Genomic DNA, 20050 nt, shown 5'->3' on the forward strand with positions numbered 1-20050 from the left:
CCCCCCCGGCGCTCGCCGCCCATTGGCGCGGCCGGCGGGCGGAAGAGAGGGGCATTCTGGGAGGGGTAGTCCCGCCGGAGCGCGCCACCAGCGGGGCGGCGCGGCTCCTGAACTACCGCTCCCATGAGGCCACGCGAGGCGCGGCGCCCGCGGAGGGCGGCCGGAGGAACTGCATCTCCCAGAGCGCCCCCGCGGCGCAGCGGCGGCTACGGCGGGGGAGGAAGGACAAAAGGGGTCAGAAAGCGGAGCGGGCGCTGCGCGGGGCCGGCATGGAGGAGCGGCCGCACGGGCTCAGCCCGCACCTGGAGCGGCTCACGCTGGGCGTGACCAGGATCCTGGGTGAGGGGCGGGGGGGGGGAAGGGGGGGCGTGGGGGGGAGGGGGAGTGACCGACCCCCTGTGCTCGGCTCTGGTGAGGCCGCACCTCGAGTACTGTGTTCAGTTTTGGGCCCCTCGCTACAAGAAGGACATCGAGGTGCTTGAGCGGGTGCAGAGAAGGGCGACGAAGCTGGTGAGGGGCCTGGAGAACAAGTCCTACGAGGAGCGGCTGAGGGAGCTGGGCTTGTTCAGCCTGGAGAAGAGGAGGCTCAGGGGCGACCTTATCGCTCTCTATAGGTACCTCAGGGGAGGCTGTAACGAGGTGGGGGTTGGCCTGTTCTCCCACGTGCCTGGTGACAGGACGAGGGGGAATGGGCTCAAGTTGAGCCAGGGGAGTTTTAGGTTGGATGTTAGGAAGAACTTCTTCACTGAAAGGGTTGTTAGACATTGGAACAGGCTGCCCAGGGAAGTGGTGGAGTCACCATCCCTGCAGGTCTTTAAAAGACGTTTAGATGTAGAGCTTAGGGATATGGTTTAGTGGGGACTGTTAGTGTTAGGTCAGAGGTTGGACTCGATGACCTTGAGGTCTCTTCCAACCCACACAGCCCTGTGACAGCCGCGCACTCCCCACTCCATCACTGCGTTCTTTCATTCTGGTTCTTTCTCCATTTTCCCACTCCTCCCAGCTGTTTTACACATCCTTGCCTAGTTAAGTCATCCAAGCTGTGCCACCATGTTAATTCGAGTTCCTGAACTACAAATTTTGAGGAACATTACCAATCTCTTACAGTTTTCCTTTAGCAAAAGGTATCTAGATCAAAATTATGCCTTACTCAGTAGTTTGCAGCCCTAGGAGCTATCGTACTTCAAAATATCTTCTGGTAAGTCCCATGAAGCCGGTGGGTGCTTTCCTGCAAAGTATGACAGAAAAACAGCTAAAAGGTTTTTAGCTCTTGAGTTTGTGAAACGCTTTTTCAGAGGATAGAAATGATCTCGTAATGAAACTCAGCCCTTTCAAACAACAAAACTTAGCACATCCAGTAATGGGTGCTTGAGGCCCAATTTTCCAATACCTTTATGAACAAATGCTCATGGCACCATTTCTGAAAACAAATCTTCCTTTAGACAAACTCTGTGTAGGAGTTTTTGTTTGCGTGTCTGTTAAAATTCTAGTATATGTGGAAGTCCCTGCAAAGCAGGAGATTTCTCAGAAGCATTATGAAGATCTGGAAGGGAGGAAAAAGAGGGGCATCCGTTTCCATTCCCAGTACGATTCAGTTTGATGAAATTCTGTGACCAATAGCAAATTCCAGAAAGTTTGATTGCTCACGAGTAAATTTGAATGGCAGGTGCTAGCTGTTGAGGACTGTCCAGAGCTGGTGTATACTTTGCTATTTGCAGTCTTTATTAGGTAAGAATTTAACTATTCCATCAGTTTCACAAAGATGCTGAGAGTTTATCTGATGTGCAGGAAGTACTGGTGCTACCATAGGGATTGGTTCCTGCTCCAGCTTTGTGCTCAGACCATTACATCAGGTCTTCGGGTTTCATGCTGGAAAGCATTGTGGAAGCTTCTGGATGAAATATCCTAAAAGCAGGACAGAGTTTACTGTGACCTTAATTCAGAATAGTTTTAACTGGGAAAATTCATTCTCCTGAACTAGTCAAGCTTTATCCTGTGTCTTTTCTCTAACTTAGTTGGCTTCCTGATTTCTTCCATCTGGAGGAAAAAGCAACGCAGGGCAGAGTTATCCTTCTCTTCCTCCTTAATATTTAATAGAGCTCCTGTCCGTACTTATACACATCTGTTAAATGTGGTCTTCAGCTCACCCACAGGATATTTTTATTATAATATTCAGGCTTTTAAGATGGAGTTTCTCTTTCTTTTGATCTTGGATTTGGTTCAGACCTCTTTAGAAGTTGCAGCTCGCTTATTCTTAGACATCTTCCTATGACTGATAGGATATTAAATCTTCCATCATCCCAGCCGAGCCTTTGTGCATGATGAATTAAACATCCCTGCTGTTTTCTTTGATCACAGAAATAACAATTACTCTGTTATTATAATCTCTTAACTTGTTATAAGACTTGCATAGCTTAGAAGGAAAAGGCTGGTTAGATCATTGATTCCACACGGTTCTTTAGAAGCAGAATACATATGGAAAGCTTTTGAGCAAGAGACAGATCCCCCTGCCATGCACCCAACTATTTGATGTGAAACTTGGCAAGGCATCAGAGAGTCTTCTGTGTGCTGGGCCCTGCTCTGGCCTGAAGGATTATCTAGGTGACCTACTATTATTATTATTGTTATTTGAACTTGGGGTTTGGTTTTCTGGTGCTATGCTTTGTCTTTTAAATTATCTGACAACGTAAAAATCAATACTTGCAAATAAAGCAACATTCAGACTTCCGGGAACTGAGTGCTGCTCTTTCACCAGCAGAGCAGACAAGGGCAACACCACTGCTGGAATGAAAAGCCCAGAACTGGAGATAAAAACCAAACCAAAGCTCTCTGGTGCCTGCCTTTCCTGTCTAGTGCACTGTGTATGTTTTATCAGAAAGCAATTACAATATGTGTGACTGCTCCGGGAGCAAATACTTTCACTCACAGCAGAGCCAGTCTTGAAAGCCCTGCATAGTGATCACTTCTACTCTACCGCCTTGTGTGCTGGGCTTGCAATTCCCACAACAAGAAGTAAGTAGTCTTTCTGGACCCGATCCAAAGTGAATGAAGTCAGTGGGAACTATTTCAGTTGGCTGTAGATGAAGTAAAACATTATAAAATAATAAGTGCAAGGGAGACTGTCACACACCTGCAAGGATAGCACCACGTAGATTAGCATCTTGCATTTATGTAGCATTCTTTCCCATAAAATATTGAGATGATTTTTATAAATGATGAGCTCAGTGCTTGTAACAGATTTGCATGTGTCCAGCTGGGCTTCCAAAGGACCAGTGTTTGCTCATGCAGGTTCAGATTCTGCGTGTGTTCAAACCCAGCGCTGAGATGTGCCTGTCTTTGAGGAACGTGGTTGTTAACAATTCATGGCAGCGCTGCGCGGTATCTTGTGTTAAGCTGAGCACGTCCTGCCTGACTGAAACCACAGGGCACGCTTACAGGGATTCGGCTCTTTTGAGTTTGCCCCGGCACCCATGGCTAATTTTTTTTCTTTTTGTTTTCCACAAAGTCTCTGCAAATGATCAGACCTTGAATACAAAATGTACGCCTGTATCTATCTGTCTATATATAGATGCACGCACAGAGGCACTCTTGTTTTTATAAACCCATCAAAGGATGGCATCTCGTGCAGCACTAGGCATCCTCATGCCAAGACACATGGAGTACAATTACAGACAAAAGAAAGCGACTGCTCAGTCACCAGGACAATGTTTGCAGTCATTAATGCCTTTTCCCCAGCTGTCAGTCAAGTTAGCTTGCAAAATTGTCTGGCTAACAGTGCCTGGTTGTCACCCGTGCCAGCTGCAAACACGCTCCTCTTTTCCTTTTAGAGACTTCTCCAGGAGTTGCTGAAGTGACGTTTGTGGAGAAGGAGCCAGCGGAGCGCCACGCAATTATTTCCTGGGAACAAGTGAGTATTTTCCTGGTAATACTGCAGCGAGGTTGGTCTGAGAGTACAGCAGCCCATGGAAGGTGTCATATGCAACGGCTGCTTTGTGAGACCACCTATTACCAAGGTTGATGCAGAGTGAAACCCTTTTTTGCTTTTGGTAGATCAGGTATTGCTCCGTTTTTAGGCTATCTCATGCACCTGTTCTGTTAGAGAAATTCCATCAGTGTGTATGTACTCAGAGTGACACCTCTAAGAAGGAGTCAGCAGCAGTGGTGACTCAGTGGAGAACAGACAATGCTCTGACCCAGGTCTGAAACTATTTCCCAAGACCCTTGCAGGCAAAATGAAGCTCTTTTAACTTACAGCCTTTAAAGGTAAAGGCATCAAGATGGAAAATACCAATGAGCCACAGAGTTCATTCCAGTTATCCCTTTCTCTTTTTAGTCTCAGCTAGTCACTATTTGTCATAGCCCCCATGTCCTCTGACTAACAGACCCAATCCTTTAGCCAAAGCACGTCCCGCTGCCTGTCCTAGAACACCACAAGGAGCACGTGCAACCTCAGCTCCCTGTTCACTGACCTCGCTGCACCATGCTGTGTGCTGAATACTGTCGTGTGACTTCAGTAGACAGCTGGTCCTCTTTTTGGACATACATACATTTGTCAGTCCCATACCATGGGAGAATAGCTGCTTTTTAGGTATTTCTCACGTGTTGGGAAGGAATTGTAGCTGACTGGCCTTTGGGAAGGAGCATGGCAGAGAATGGAGTTGAGTGAATTGTCCTCCCTCCAACCCTGACTATTCACGAATGCACATTATCCCAGACACTGCACTTGTTTCCACTACCTCAAATAACATCCCCTTTGCAACCTAGCTATTTACAGTTGTTTTCCAAAGTAGTAGTGAAAATTCTTGCACTAGTTCTGGTACCATTCTATCCCATTTAGTGATATTTATGAATAATCCAGGTCAGAATACATGTATTGGAAACCTGTGTTAGTTACTGGAACTTGTACGGTAGCCCCTAACTGTGGTCAGGCAGAAATGTCCAATTTTTCAGGCTCATGTGAACTGGTTCCTGATTTCCTGTAGCTGTTCAGGTGTTGGATTTACAGGGCTGGAAGGTGTGAGGCACCCTGGCTGTGAGCCATCTCAGGTCTGGGAGCAGCAGAGTGAGGTTCACTCCTTTTCTTCTGGAAAGGAAAAGAGGACTGCTTCTCCAGAACAGGTTGTTCTCATTTGCAGGCGCTTCTTATCCTCAAAATTATATCAGGTTTGTTTTAAATTTTAACTGTTCTTGTAAAACCAAGCTTTGAAATGCTTCACCCAACACACTTTGTTCTGAAGTTGTCAAAACTTCAGCTTTTCTTCCCCTCATAAAGGAGATAGGTTAATTGTGGAAACGAGGGGTGGAAATCAAGTAGATACAGTTGGACTCGTCTACTAACAGTAAAGGAGTTCACTTGGCTGTTTTCTTTTTGTTTCCAGCTGTATTGAATAGATTTGAAATCTTCTTTCTTGAATTAAAAGATAAAATATTTTTTCCTTTATTTCATGAGCTTTGGGGATGAAGTCTGATACCTATCACAGTCCACGCAATTGCAATGTGTCCTGGAGTGATGATTAAGAGCAAGGCATTCGGCACCTCACAAGGTCCTTCAGGGGTGAACTTGCACCTCTTTTTTCTACAAACTCACCCTACTTGCTTCTCTTGGTATACGTATTCATGTTACTTTCATCAGTGTTTTCTCATAGCCACAAGGTGGCAACACGAATGCACATAATCACTCTCCGTGGCTGAGCTTTTAACACGCGGTCTTGACATGGACAGTATTTTTAACTCCCCTCTACATATTTGGTTTGGAAACTATTTGCAGGCCTTTTTATGCAATGTAGGGAAAAATTGGTTAAACTATACCCCGAATTATACTCTTTTTTTTTTTTTTTTTTCCCAAAAAATCCCATGTTTTTATTGAGACACACCAAATAAAATCTCTACTGTTAAGATATATATATTTAAACAGTTCTTCTAGAAGCATTTTTTTTTTCTAGTCCCATTTCAGTTTTGCAAAGAAAACGTATTTCTGCCAAGAGAAAATCCCTGGTATTCTGAAACTCTTGTAAGAAAAATCAGCCTTTTTAGTTATGAATTATTAAACTTGTCCTTTAATAATGTTGGCAGTATTTTTTATTTTTTTGCTTGTCTCACTCAACTGTGTTAATTAAATTGGGCTGTGCCTGTTTTTTTCCAAGTATTTAACTGGATGCTATGGTGGAAGTTTTAAAACCTTAGAACAGCTTATTGAACGCCAGTCAGCTGCAATGAGCTCTACAAGAGAAGGTGAGCGTTTTGACAGGTTACAGTGCAGTAATATAGCAAAAGAACAGAAGAGATTTTTCCAAGCCTTTCTTTTAGACACAGGCAAGCAGAAAGAGCTCCTAACCTGAAATCAATCCTGAATATTGCGTTGGAAATCAGCACACTCACAAAAATATTTAAGATACGTGTTCATCAGGTACTTACGTGGGTAACATCACTTCCCAAAAACTTAAAGTGTTTCAAAATATTTGAATGAAAGCAGGTAATTTTTCATGATTCTGGGTATTTCAGACCTGTGAAGATGTTATCTTTTCCCAGAGAGAGTGAGACAAATGCTAGAAGGGAGAGTAGAGACAGAGCTTTCAGGTCACTGGAATGCCAGTGCTAATAACTGTATATCCTGCTATGATTCAGTTCCCACTCCTACAGCTTGGTTGGCAACTGCCCTGCTACCCTCTACGTGCGGTTTGTAAGAGCAGCCATGGCGCTAAAATATTGGTAGGAGACACTCCTATATCTGCAGTGACAGTGGCTGATCTAGATTTCCTTTTTGCCTCAATTGGAGGAGAAATAAGTCACCCAGATCATTGGCTTGCTTTACAAAAATACAAAACTGCAGCTGGTAGGGGGAGCTGGGAGTCCCAGGGCTCAGCACCTCAGCAAGGCACGCAGAATGAAGGAGGTCGTTTTGCCAGTTCCTCTAATTGGCTTCCTAAGTGTCCAAGCTGTCCTCGGCTGGCTCTGGAGCACTGATATTCTACAACTCCACATGAGTAATCTTTTGTTTCTTCTTACGACCTTTGTCTACAAAGGTTTATCTTTCTGTAATAAAATAGGAAAAAGCCTGCAGGCAGTATGGGGCTTTCCTGATGTGGGCTTTTTTAGGCTGCCAAACAACTCAGAAGCTCTCTGCATGTGAATCCCACCGGGAACTGGTCCTGGCTATTCTAGAAGCCGTCCTCATCGTGTCTACCATATCTCCTTTTTACTCCAAAATCAGCCTGCAGGTGCACAGATCCACAGGACCCCTTCTTCCCATCCTTTTGCAATGCCCTCCCTCAGCGCCAGGTGAGCCCGCAGTGCCTGACATCCAGGAGCACAGGATCTGCCCTCTTTCCACCTGCCCTGTGGCACGGCAGGTGGGAGAGCTGCAGACGTGGAGCCAGCAGAACCAGTGCACAAGGAAAGGTACAGTTCTTCAGGCTGCTCAATGGGGAGCAGGCTGAAGTACTTTTGGGAGGCAGTTAGTGTTTCTGGTACAGAATTTTCCTCCTGTGGAGCCTTATAATAATCTGATTTAAAATACTGGCTGCACAGCATCATCCTCGAGAACTGCCACATACTGTTCTCTGCAGCAGGGAATCGGGCCCACCCCAGCCTCTCCATAAGAGGAACGGACAGGAAATTCTGGGAGCCCCAACGGGATCAGAGTTATACATATAAACTACAAAAAGGAAGTCTCAGTAGGTTACGAAAATTAACCTGTCAGCTAGGGTAGGCTGGTCATGAAGACAGGTGGAAAGAAAAGTGGCTGCTGATGTACCCTAATTGGAAGCCCTGAGAAGTGGCATAAATCCTTTCTTCCTCTCCTCAGAAGTTGAATAGCAGTCGTTTGGATTTTCAGAGAGGTTTCTCTGGAGCTGTATGCTTTGATTGCTATCCATTTCTTTAAGATATTTGCTTGGGAGGCATTCTTTCAATACTGATTTATGGGAGTTGCTGCATGTCAGTGATTTACCTCTGGATCCAGTGTTCAGTTCTTGGCAGCAAAGCCTCCCTGTTTCTAATATTCTTTATCCTCAAGGGACTGTGCTTTCTTGGGAGACTATTTGGGGATATTATGGACAATAAACAAAAGGAATAGACCTCACACACCATATTGGGCACTTGGGATATTCTGTTTTATGAGCTGATGAGTGTAACCAGATGACTGGGATGAAAACGGCTGTTTGCCAGGGCTGTGGTTAAGCAAATTCTGGCACGTTTTTAGGAATATTGTGTTTTATGGGGCTGGAGATCACAACCCTGGAAACTACCAGTTGAGCAGGGGGAATATAGCTGCTAGAGATGAAGCCATTTTTGTTATACAGTAATGGCTTGGTTCTCTGTCTCTGCTGTCAAAAAACACTCTTCTGAAGTCACAGTCATGTGGCTAAGCATATCATGACATATTAGTCCTTTCTGTCAGATGGGAGAGAAAGGTATTAAAGCTTTCTAATCTGTTCTACCAGATCTGCTCTGGTACAGCATTTCCCACCAGCATTTGGAAAGTCAAATGAGGGGACATGTTAGTGGAGAGGGTGGCCAGCTGGAGAAACACGTACATGTAGCAGGTTCCTTCCAGAAAAAGGAGGATTCGGAGTAGAAGAACTTTCCAGACATGATTTTTGTGCAGGGACCTGTCATCCCAATGGATCTGGTTCTCCCACTTACAGAGAGACACCCACCAAAACCAAGATATATCCCATATATTATTTTTTTTCTGCTGGGATAGATTAGTAAAAATGGGGGGAAAGGGGAGTGTGTGTTTAAAAGTGCTATGTAAACATTTCTGCTCTTCTGAGGCTTTGTAGCAGGTCTGTCATATTTTCTTCATAGCTTTAAACCTAGTCACTGTGCTTGTAGCTACAGCTTGAAATTAGAAGTGGTGAAAGTACAGCATGAAACTGTAAATATTTAGTGCTGAGGAGAACCCACAGAAGAAGGTGTGTTTGTTAAAGGCATTTGAAGAACTTCAGATATGTCCATGTGGTTTAGTAATCTTCTGAAACTTACCACCAGGCCCTTGGCCATCAGCAGGCTCTTATCAGATGATCTTAAGGTCTTCTCAAAGCAAAGTTTCTGTAGTATCAGATTCTCTGCTTCAGTAGCTGTCACCTCTGGAGATTTTGGCAAGCTGGGTTAGGAAAACACTGTGTTAGTGACAGGCTGCTGATGGGCTGGGTAAAGCAAAGTGCCCTCTTGCAAGCTGCAAAGCCATTAGTATCTAGGACTTGTCAGTTGTCAGCTGAAGGCATAAATGGATATGCCCAGAAAGTGCATTATTTATCATGCAGGAGTGAAGCTTGGGGGTGAGATACAGGTTCCTGCATTGTGTCTATGCCACAGCTTAGGGGACAGAGACTGTAACAACTCAAAGAATAGGCTGCCCAGATCCTTAGGTGGGGAAGGGATGTGGACAGGAGGAGGCCAGAACCTTTCCTTCTTCATACCAGTCACTGAAGACCAGAAGCCAGCACAGCAGCTAAATGCACAGGTAGGAGGTGGCTCTTGCTGGAGAGAGGCGTTGAGGAAAAATCTGCAGGTAACTGGATATGCATGGGCTGCAGACATGGGGAAGAATCTGATCACTGTTCTGAGGATGTTACAAATCCAGTCCCAGCAGCGGGATGGTGTTGGAAAGCTGTTAGTGTGACACCTGTTTTCTCCAAAGTAGGTCTGTAGCTGCTCTGAAATTCATCTAGGCCTCTGAGGCCAAGTTAGGAATACCTACCCAAATAACATCTGGATCTGTGGCGTGATAAGCTCATGTGGGGGACAGCACTGCTGAGCTTTAAATGCTCTTAAAGTTTGTATTTTTGTATTTTCTTGTTCTGAGTGTCAAACCCACTGCACAAAGAGCAGGCCATATCCAAAAGGGTATCTCTTAAATGGCCTTAATGAAAGACAGAAGTAGACCTCTTTTTTTTTTTTTTTTTTTTTTTTTTTTGAAAAAGGCTGGAAATCCCATCACAGAAGCACTCGAGTCAGATATGCCATGTTGCAAATCTCATGTTATTTGTTTGTTTTCCCTGTAAATGGTGGCTCCCTGAGTCCTATGATTATATACAGGTCTCAGATGTATGTTTTTAAATGGTTTAATGCTGGAGTTTGACCCCCAAAAGGGTAATTTATGTCTTTGTTTCTGAGAAGGTTTAAAAGCACTGAAAAGGGAGAATGACCACAAGTTGCAACTTGGAGATTCATACTGCAGTTAGGAAAACTTTTCCTTAAGGAGGATGCTGCAGCTCTGGGACAAATCACAAATTTTGGAACTAGCATCACTGGAGACTTTAAAGATTCGGCTAGACACACACAGCTCATCTTTTCAAACTTCTTAGTAATTAAACTCTTGAGTTTTCAGGTCCTATTCTCATGGAATCTTGAGTTGATGCTTTAAATGTGAACTCACCTCAATCTTCTATAGACTTTTTTTCACTAAAACAACTGCAGACGAAGCAACCGGTAAGTCCTTTCACCATACATGTTGCCTGTCTTCTTAAAACTGACATGCTTCTATACCATTTCATTTTGTGTTCTCGCCACATCAGTGGGAGTGAAGGGTCACTGGTCTGCACCCTCTCCCGTCACAGGAGCAGTACCTGCAGCTGGCTATAGTTCTGTAGGCTTCTTGTTGTTCTGAGGATTAAGCCTTTATCCTCCCTCCTTCATATTTGTTGCTTGAGTGTCCGAGTTAAGAAAGGTTTCTTCCACAGTGAAGGTAGGCATAGGAGAAGGATCTTGTGTCTTAGAAACACTCTTAACAGCTCAATGCAAGTGCCTCTTTCACGGTTGGCTCAGAAGGAGGCACGCTTTGGAGTCCCAGCTCAGTGCCAAAGTTTGGTGGGATGAAACCAGGCCAGCACATTTGTGAGACTGGCTCTTTGTGTTTTCACACGCATACTGTTCAGTGAAATGTGAAACCTGCCTGAGTATGGGCAACTGTTGAGTCTGTGCGTCTCTCACCTACTTGGAACTGAAAGCTCTCAGAAGAAAAAAGAATCTTTGTTCTACTATTATACATGCTTTAGTGAAGCAGGTAGGCTTAGTCTGATTTCACTTAAAACAAAACGCTGTTCTTGTAAGCCATAAAGATGTATGAAGAAGCTGGTTGTCCTTATGCCTGTGATCCTGAAGAAGTGGTTAGTATCACAGGATGGTGGGTTGTCTCATTCGGGGAACAGCCTGTAATCACCTTCTGATGACAGACTGCTCTTTGTGAAATTTGCTCTCATCATCTTTGTTAATACAGTAGCACAGACTCAAGAAATGTACAGTTTTCTCTCAAGTTTTAAGGTTGACCTGATTTGAGTCATCTTGGAGTTGAGCAAAACATTTTGTGGCAAATATTTCTGTACTAATATTTAGTTGCTCTGTGTGTTTGAGTTATGTTCTGTATTTTCCCATAACACTCGGGGCCTCTTGTGATTTGCAGAAAAACTCCTGCGTGTTGCCAGAGGATTTAAAGAACTTCTATCTCATGACCGATGGCTTCCAGATGACCTGGAGTGTGAAGACTGATGGTGAGTCCATGTGTTCCTCTCTCCTGATACCCTCATTTATTTGCAGACAGTCTCGTCTGTGCAGAATCTCTTTAGTTTTAAACTTTCTTTTTGCATTCAACACACGTCAGCATCGTGTGTTAGTCTGAGCAAGAGTCATGCACACACATCAAGTCATTTCGAATGAAAAATTAGCACCATTCCTTAACTTGAAAAAAAAAGAAGTACTTTGTCTGTTAGACAGCTTGATCAGTCACTAGAAAACTGATCTCTGATTCAGTAAGTGAGTGCAGATCTGCATTGTATTGTAGGCGATTTTAGAAATGTCTTGATGAAGTGAAAAAAAGTATGAGTGCATATCAGAAGTCCCTGTCTTTGCAACAGGGCAAAACCTGTTGTTTGCACATGCTGGACTTCTACAGGAGAGATGTACACCAAACACTGTCTAGAAACTAAACAAGGCTGAATGACATAAAAACCATTCCGTAATAAATACACTGGCCATCTGTCGACACCCAGATTTAGGTATGTTGTTTAAATCTAGTACCTGGGTTCCCTCTGTGGTTCATGGAGAGAGAAGCAGCTCTAGCACATTATCCCATCAGAAGGCAGTAAGAGGAGTCACCATCAGAAAATGCTGCTTTCTCGTTAAAAGTGTGTGTATTTGCATATATATATATATATATATATATGCGCAATCCAGAGAGACATGATATGCACTCCATTTAAAATGGCAAACTGAATAAAAGGCCAGAATTGGGACCTTGTGTTAACAAAATAATCCCTCTCTCTTTTTCCATTTCTGCAGTATGAGGAAAGGACTGTCCTCTACCACATAAACATGTCAATTACACATTGGAGTATGAACCATAAGGAGTGCTGTAGAAAACCCTTCACATCATTAGTATCTTCAGTGTCTCTCCACTCCATGTGGTGGCTTTAATTTGAGAAAAATGAATCTACTGAAGTCATCTGACTGTTCCCATCATGGGCCAGAAAGAGAGAGGCTGTAAAGATCATGACAGTTAGGAAAGCCTATCTGTCTTCTTAGTTAGTTACATCTTTACCCAACCCAGCTAAGATGGAACATATGATTTATTTCTTTTTAAAGTTGTTTTTCTGCTTCTCACATAGTTCTCATTTCTCAGTTAATAGAAGCCAGACCAGTCAGGCACCTGAGCAGAGGTCACGCCGTTTACATTAGTCAGCCACAAAGACAAGACCTTGCGGAGATAACAAGAAATAATGCATCAGGGAATTGCCTTATACCATACATACCAAGTTTATCACCAGCCTCCAGAATTGCAAGGCCTGAGCCTGATTCTACTTTTCCACTAGCTAAAGTCCATTCATTGGAATTATCTCTGGAGTTAGTGGCAGAAGGGAGAGCAGGACCGAGCTTCATTATCTGTCCTTGTTTGACAAGAGTTGGGCACACTGAGTCTTCTCTTGGCTCTCATTACCTAATAGCCAGGTTGTCAGATTGGGCTATAAACACTGCTGGCATCAAGAGAGAGTCTCAAATAGAGGAATCTTCCTCACAAAGTGGGATTTCATTTCAGACATCAGAGCTGTAGCACCTGTACTGAAGTCCCATCATGTTTCAAGTGGGATTTAGTGTGTCATGACCTCTGAATAATGTGGCACAAAAAGCACACAAACGCACAAAGACCAAGCAGCTCACATAACTGCCTTGTTTGAGCAAGCCTGCACTGTGCCTTCTGAGGCCTTTCATGCTGGCATGTGGCTGAATGGGTGCTTGTGACCTGATGTCCAGTGACAGTATTGGTCCTCAGAAGGAGACATGTGGCAAGTCCTCAAACATTTTCTCAGGAGCACCAATGTGTTGCCACACTGTTGAAAACCTGTGTTGGAGTAGGATTCGAGAGGACATCCTCAGCAGATGGGGTATATAAGAGGGCAAGCTACCCAGTGCGTTGTAAATGGGTGCAGTGGTTCCTTGCAGAAAGGACAGCAGCAGGGAAAAGAGTGTTGGGGGGGTGGCGGTAGCTAGCCAGGATGTTTAAGAGCCAGTTTCACAGGACTGGGCTAACCACTGCAACACCGGCCTAGTCAGCAGTGCAGTTCTCACGTGCACAGCTCTGAGATGGTGTCAAGAGTACTGCTTCCTCTCCTATCCCAGATTATAGCAGATAAAATAAATAAAAGCCTTTGAGTTGAAATTTCCTTGGTCCTGCAGTAGAGCAAGAGCTGATGACCTGGTGTTGTCTGGAAAAAAAAAAAAAATCACTATTATGGAGCCTGGCTTGGTTAAGTGTACAGGCCCCTTAGGCATATGCATCTCTTCTACACACCCTGTTTTAGAAGAGATTAAGTAGATTTTTGGAGAAAAAGCAGTACTTCCTATGCTTTCCTGCCATTGAATGTAATTAATGGTCAGTCTTATTGCAGATACCCCGATGCCCCTGGGCTCCATGGTGATTAACAGTATCTCAAAGCTTTGTCGGCTTGGGGGTTCCTCCATGTACGCCCTGCCAAATGCACCATGTCTTGCTGACCTGGAAGATGACTCAGATGAGGAAGGTAAGGTCCTGTTAACAGGTTGGAATGTGTGCCCTGCCTCATCCCTTTTGCTCTGTTAGGATACTTTCACCATATAGCATGTGGATGTGGCACCAGAAAAGGTCACTCCATGTAGATGTGGTTTTTGTCTCTCCTGGAATCATCGCTACTATACATCCTACTAGTCCCCTACAGCCTTAAGATGTGGACATGTTTTCAGTAAATCTGACAGGTATTGTTAACTCTGCCAGTTGCTAGTATTATTTTTGTACTCTTTTAACAGTCCATCTGTCCTCCTGTTCTGTCTTTTCCCTTTTTACATTTGTAACCGAAACCTCCTCCAGTGATTCAACTTGTAAAATCTTTGTGTGCTTATGGTGTTATATGAACAAAAGATAACAGTTTGGTCTTGGTAGTGAATACGCAGCTGGATATGCTCTTTGGAATTGGAAAAGCAACTCTGCTAAGTACATTGAAGTGTGAGGTGACACTGGAAAATGTGCATTTCCAGACTGCCTGGACATGCTGGGCATCCTGTGGTTTGGAGAGGGGAAAGAAAATAAAAAAGAAAAGAAAGCCCAGACCTCTTACAGTCTAACAAGACTGGAAGAAGTAAGACAAGAACAACGCCAGGTGTCATACCAACTCCTTAAAAAAATTGCTATTTGATTTCACAGTCTTATTTCTGAATTCTGTAGCTTTTGTAGCCTCTAAATGCATCTGAAATTTTCTTTTGTACATTCCAGTTTGTCAACAGTCCTGGTCTTCTATCCATTGTAGTGAAATGGGCCAGATTCTGCTTCCATTTAGCCACTTGGACTTCCACTGATGGCCTTATAAGGTGCATTGAGAAAAGTTTAAATTCCTGTAAGACTTCTCATCCTGATTTTCACGGATAACTCTTCAGAAGGGTACAACTCTTGTGTCTCCCTTCTTCTTCAGCAGCATTAAAATTCAAAATTGTATTCCTCAAGAATTTACAGCTCCACGGTCCCAAAATGGTCCTGTAGAAAGGCTCTGTGATGGTTTTGTGCCACAAGTTTATTGAGAGTCAGAATCTGTGGCTGTTGAGAAGGAGGCAGATGTCACACTGGAATGTATGAAGAAATGTATACATCTCCAAGTTCATCAAAGTCTTGTGTCAACAGAAAAAGAACAGTTCTCTCTGATCTTTCCAGAAAATAAGAATGTAGGGCAAAAAAAGGAGAGTGGATAGAACACAATAGAGGACTTCAGCAGCAAAGAGGATTCAGGATCCACATGGGGAAAACTTCTCAGTGATATCAATGCATTTGGGTTGGCTGCCTGGAGATTGTGACATTGTACACTGGAAGAAAAGATAAGGTGTCAGAAGTGACATCCACAAAGCTGATTCTGTGATCCTGTCTTATGCCAGGGAAGGACTACAAGGCAACTTGATGTGTTTTTTTCAGCCATCTGTTTTTGATTCTGTGATTTGTTTTCCTACTGAAGACTTAAAATGTCTCTTTCTTTCCCTGTATCTGGACTTTAATCCTTTCAAAGAAGTATAAATATAATGGTTTGCTTTAGTTCTTCTTCAGCTGATTTATAAATAACTACAAAATAGATCGACTCTTTGCAGCTGAGTCACAGTCAGTTCTCCAAACATGTTTCAATAAATGTGTTTTTTTTCTGTTTTCAGGTGATGAAGACAAACCCGAGAAGCCACACTTTGATTCTCGTAGTCTTATCTTTGAATTAGACCCATGCAACGGGAATGGGAAAGTTTGCCTTGTTTATAAGCACGCTAAACCAGGTAAGACTAAAAAGAGCAAAGTTTGCCATCTCTTTTTACAGATTATACCTGGAAGCCTCATGTAGAATCATCTTACATTTCTGATCTCCTTTGCAATTTATAGATGAACACTTACTGAGACTTCTTGTCTCTGCTGAACTCAGTGTCTACACCATAACAGTGGCTTAGCTGGAGTTTACATCTTCCTTCCTTTTAATGTTTGAGTCTGAGTTATAACTTAGAATTTCTGTATGCATAGCATGCTTGCGTACTGACCCAGGAAAGCAGTCAAGTATGACCTGCAAGCAATTATGTTGAAATAATGTGGAGAGCTAGACTTCAGCCACTAACATATTTATGGTTACTTGCATGTCTTAGAAGAATTTGTTTACATTTTGATGAGAAGGGTGTCTGCTTAGAAGCAAAGGATGAATGACAAAAAGGTCCTCGTCTCATTCAGATGGGCTTAGACTGTTTCAGCCACCGTGTAAGTGGATGCAGAGCCTCCAGGTGCTAAGTAGGTCAACATTTGGTGGCAGGAGGTTGAAAAGCAGAGTGAAAGACGTAAGCTGAGCTGTTCCTTCTGAAAGATACGCAGACAGTTGTTTTCAATCAGGGATCAGTGAAACATACAGGTCACTTCTCAAGTAGCTGTCATCTGTCAAAGTACACAGGTCACTAGGTGTGTGTGCACGTACGTGCATGTACACTGTGTGGGGGTGTGCAGTTGGGGGATACTTGTTCTTAAGAAAAAGGCCTGTGGTTGTTATCTTGTGTTTTAATTGGGTGTGACTTGAACTCCCAGAGCAGAAACTTCTTACCTGTCATCCTGCTTCCAGAGGTAGTGATTTCAGCACACGCTGAAAACCTGGATGATCTGAGCAAGGAGAGGCAGCACTGTTTATAAGTGTTGATGTCAGCATGGGAGGTGGTGTGTTTAACTGACAATTTTCAGCACCTCAGTTTCCCAAGAAAGATCTCTTCCTTTTACGCTAGTAATCTGATGGTGGTTTCTTCAAAAGATGTTGCCACCAGAGCAGGATTTTATCACCACGGAAGGATTTTGTAAAATGTGTTTTTGTTGGCAGTATGTACTCTCCTATGACTTCCGGACTCTGGACTCTATGCTCAGTAATCCAGATGACTGACAATTCAGTTCTTGTTTTTATTTTGTGGGGCAGATAAAAGTTGGCTGTAATAATGCTTGTAACTTACACTGCAAAGTTGCTGTTGTCCAAGTGTGTTGAATGTAGAGTGTTGGTCCCGAGTTGCATCTGTTTTACAGCAGGGAAAGTGACTGTAATGGCTGTTGCGTGATTCTGGGAGCAGAACCAAGACCTTTTCAGGCCCCATGCTCTTAACCATTAAACCACATTCCCTCTGGATAATCACCTACGTTAGTCAGGGACGCTGTGTTTTTAGAAGGTGCAACCTTTCCCATAAGCATGTTTTGTCTCCCACTTGACGTTGCCTCCTATCACCTCAAAGCAACAACGTAATTTGTTTGGTTGATTCTAGTTGTCTCCCCAGACACAGAGATATGGTTCCTGGACAGAGCTCTGTATTGGCATTTCCTCACCAAAACCTTCACAGCCTACTACCGCCTGCTCATCACTCACCTGGGCCTCCCACAGTGGCAGTACGCCTTCACCAGCTATGGGGTGAGCCCCCAGGCCAAGGTAAGGATTTACCCTAACCCAGCTTCCACGTTGTGTGAGGTCAGGGAATAGAGCTGGTACTGCTGCAGGGAATAGAGCTGGTACTACTGCAGAGCACAGCACATAATCCTGGGCAATGTCTGTGCACACTGGCAAGGCCTGGCACGTCTTGGTGAGTGTCTTCCTCTTAACACAGACAAGGCAGCTGTATTACCAGCATGACATTCCGTGGTCTCTGCCTCAGCCCTGTGCATGCATAGAAACAATTCACTAAAATCACTGCCGACTTCTATCTATCAATGGCTGCAGAATTTGGCCCTGTGTTCCTGGTGTCTTCCCTGTCATACTGTGCTCTACTTTATTAGTCAGGGCTGGGTGCGTGGTACAATAGCATGTGTCTGTGCTCTGCCTTTTTGTAGTTTTCTTGCTAGAACATTTTATTATAGTCACAAATCTTGGTGAAATTATTCATATATTCCCTAATCATTTGCAGCCTCTATTAGTTCAAATCCTCCTAGTATGTCATTATCATTTGTGAAGGTCTTTAAGGATGGTATATTAGAGCCCTTTTCCATTAAGCAATACATGAACAGATTGCTGTATGCATTTTGGTATTGATTTTCTGCTTATCTTTTTAAATACTTTACTGAGGATGGTGTCAGAGGGACTTGTGGTACTATAACCCCTACTGTTTCATTTCCCGACTTCATCAATGGGCAAATTGATAGGAAAAACGTTGAGAGATGGGAACTTCAGGGCATAATGGTGTGGGGGGCATATGGGAACAAAAAAGAACAATATTCTAGACATAAAATCAAGCAGAAGAGAAACAAATACAAAATCCTTTCTGTAAAGAGTTTAAAACAAAATCAGCAACATTGTATGTGTAGAGAGGGTGGGAAGCTATTTTTTGGTAAGTGTAACTAGCTTTTTTCCATTTTATAAGCACTTTTGCATTCCAGTCTTTTTAATCTTTTCTGCTTCTCTGAACCCAAATGAAAGTGGTTTAGTTTCATCCCCTCCCTTTTACTTTTCCTCCTGTGTTTTAAGTCAGGAGTTCCTCCTGATAGGAGTTACACTGCAGGAAAGGTAGTTTTAGGTTTGTGTCTGGTTCTCCTCTTCCCTGTCTGGAATGTGCGACAGCTCCAGGGCTGTAGCTGTGTCTTGCGTATCCTTATCACAGAGCACTCTGCCTTGTCCTGTAAACTGCTAACTGTTATGTGGTGTATGATTAAAATCAGGGCTCTGGGGTGAAGAGGAACAGGCAGAAAATGTCTAATTGCAGTTTGATTTTTAACCTCCTCCTTCCCCACCATCCTGTCTTTCAGCAATGGTTTAACATGTATAAACCTATAACCATCAACACAGCTCTCCTCTCTGAAGAAGCTGATTCCTTTGTGAACAAGCTGGACCCCAACAAGGTATTTAAAAGCAAGAACAAAACTCCAGTGATGAAAAAGAAACCACCCTCCCAGCCAGCAGGGGCCCAAAAGAGCCACACTGGCATGACCTCCTCCAAGACATCCTCGCTAGTTGGGAATTCTTCAAAGAAGCGAGACCCCCAGATCTGACCCCAGCAGCATTTGCAATAAGCTTTGATATGCTCTGATGCAGTCTCAGCAATTCAGACCAAGCTCCTTGTGCATGAATAGATGTGCCCATGGAAAACGCACTGCAGTGTTTGCATGAAATATAACCACGATGTACTTCGACGTGGGAGGGATGTAGTTCCAGGCAACTCTGAGAAAAACCTTGAGACACTGATTTAATTCCCTTAATTCCCTTGGAGTATGCACTTTCCAGAGGGCGTGAATAAGCCCTTGATGTCGGTGCTCTGTGGGGAAGCTGTTATTCCTGTGCAACTACAGCAGTGAAATGAAAGTAAATGTAAGTCACTGTTACTTTAATGGACCACTCATGCTGAATTACAGCATAAGGACATTTCTGCTATCTCCTTTGAAAGAAACCTGTCCTGACCTTGCATGCTATGGGAGCAGGCTGGAACCCACGGAACAAAGAAGTATCTTCCACTTCAGACAGACTCAAACTGCATTTCCCTGTTCTGCTTCCAACTCCTGCTCTGAGATTCACAGTGCAGTGGGACCTGGGGCTTCCATATCTCTGTGTTGGCCTGGCACTTGCTTTTACAACCCAGACCACTCCTTGGCCTTTGTGCCGTAGCTTTTCAGGTAACGACACCCATGTGGTGTCCTTTCCTTTGAGCAGCCAGAAGCTGCAAGGTCCCTTGTTGCCTTTGCTTTCTGGTGTTGTGGGAACTGCTCAGCCAGGGCAGCTGCAGGTGGGTCTGTGGTGTTAGAGTCCTGTAAACCAGGAGGACCCTCTGGTCTGTTACACATTCGTTTGCAACCCGAGCATTCAGCCTTTGTCACTTGTTAATTAGGCAGGATCTGACCAGGGGCCACTGAGATCCTGCAGCCCTACAAGCCCCTGATGCTGTTTTCTGTACTGGAAGTTTTCAGGGTAGAACTGCACTTTAACCCATTCACTGCTGATTTTCAGTTGCATCTGTTTCCAATACACTTATATGCCATTCTGTCCTCTTAAATATGCTGAAGATGCACGGTAGCAAACAACCCGTTTTGTGCCTAAGCAGGGAAATAAAAGTCACCATCTCCAACTCA

At 43.9% G+C, this 20050-nt stretch overlaps 1 protein-coding gene across 1 annotated transcript; it reads left to right on the forward strand.

Annotated features, from left to right (window-relative positions):
• Positions 1–185: 185 nt before the first annotated feature.
• On the forward strand, positions 186–20050 carry TPGS2 (tubulin polyglutamylase complex subunit 2). Its single transcript, XM_084505383.1, has 7 exons — positions 186–339; positions 3828–3907; positions 11405–11492; positions 13884–14015; positions 15658–15771; positions 17269–17429; positions 18737–20050. The coding sequence occupies exons 1-7, from the start codon at positions 270–272 to the stop codon at positions 18977–18979; spliced, it is 888 nt and encodes a 295-aa protein (XP_084361509.1). The 5' UTR covers positions 186–269; the 3' UTR covers positions 18980–20050.

The sequence above is a fragment of the Aythya ferina genome (assembly GCF_964211825.1).
Source record: "Aythya ferina genome assembly, chromosome: Z".
Taxonomy (NCBI): Eukaryota; Metazoa; Chordata; class Aves; order Anseriformes; family Anatidae; genus Aythya; species Aythya ferina.

Bases quoted from the DNA above. Each gene is read 5' to 3' on its own strand.
- TPGS2 (XM_084505383.1), top strand. From the start codon at position 270: ATGGAGGAGCGGCCGCACGGGCTCAGCCCGCACCTGGAGCGGCTCACG. The intron at 340-3,827 runs GTGAGGGGCGGG...TTTTCCTTTTAG, and splicing joins GGGCGTGACCAGGATCCTGG to AGACTTCTCCAGGAGTTGCT. The intron at 11,493-13,883 runs GTGAGTCCATGT...GTCTTATTGCAG, and splicing joins CTGGAGTGTGAAGACTGATG to ATACCCCGATGCCCCTGGGC.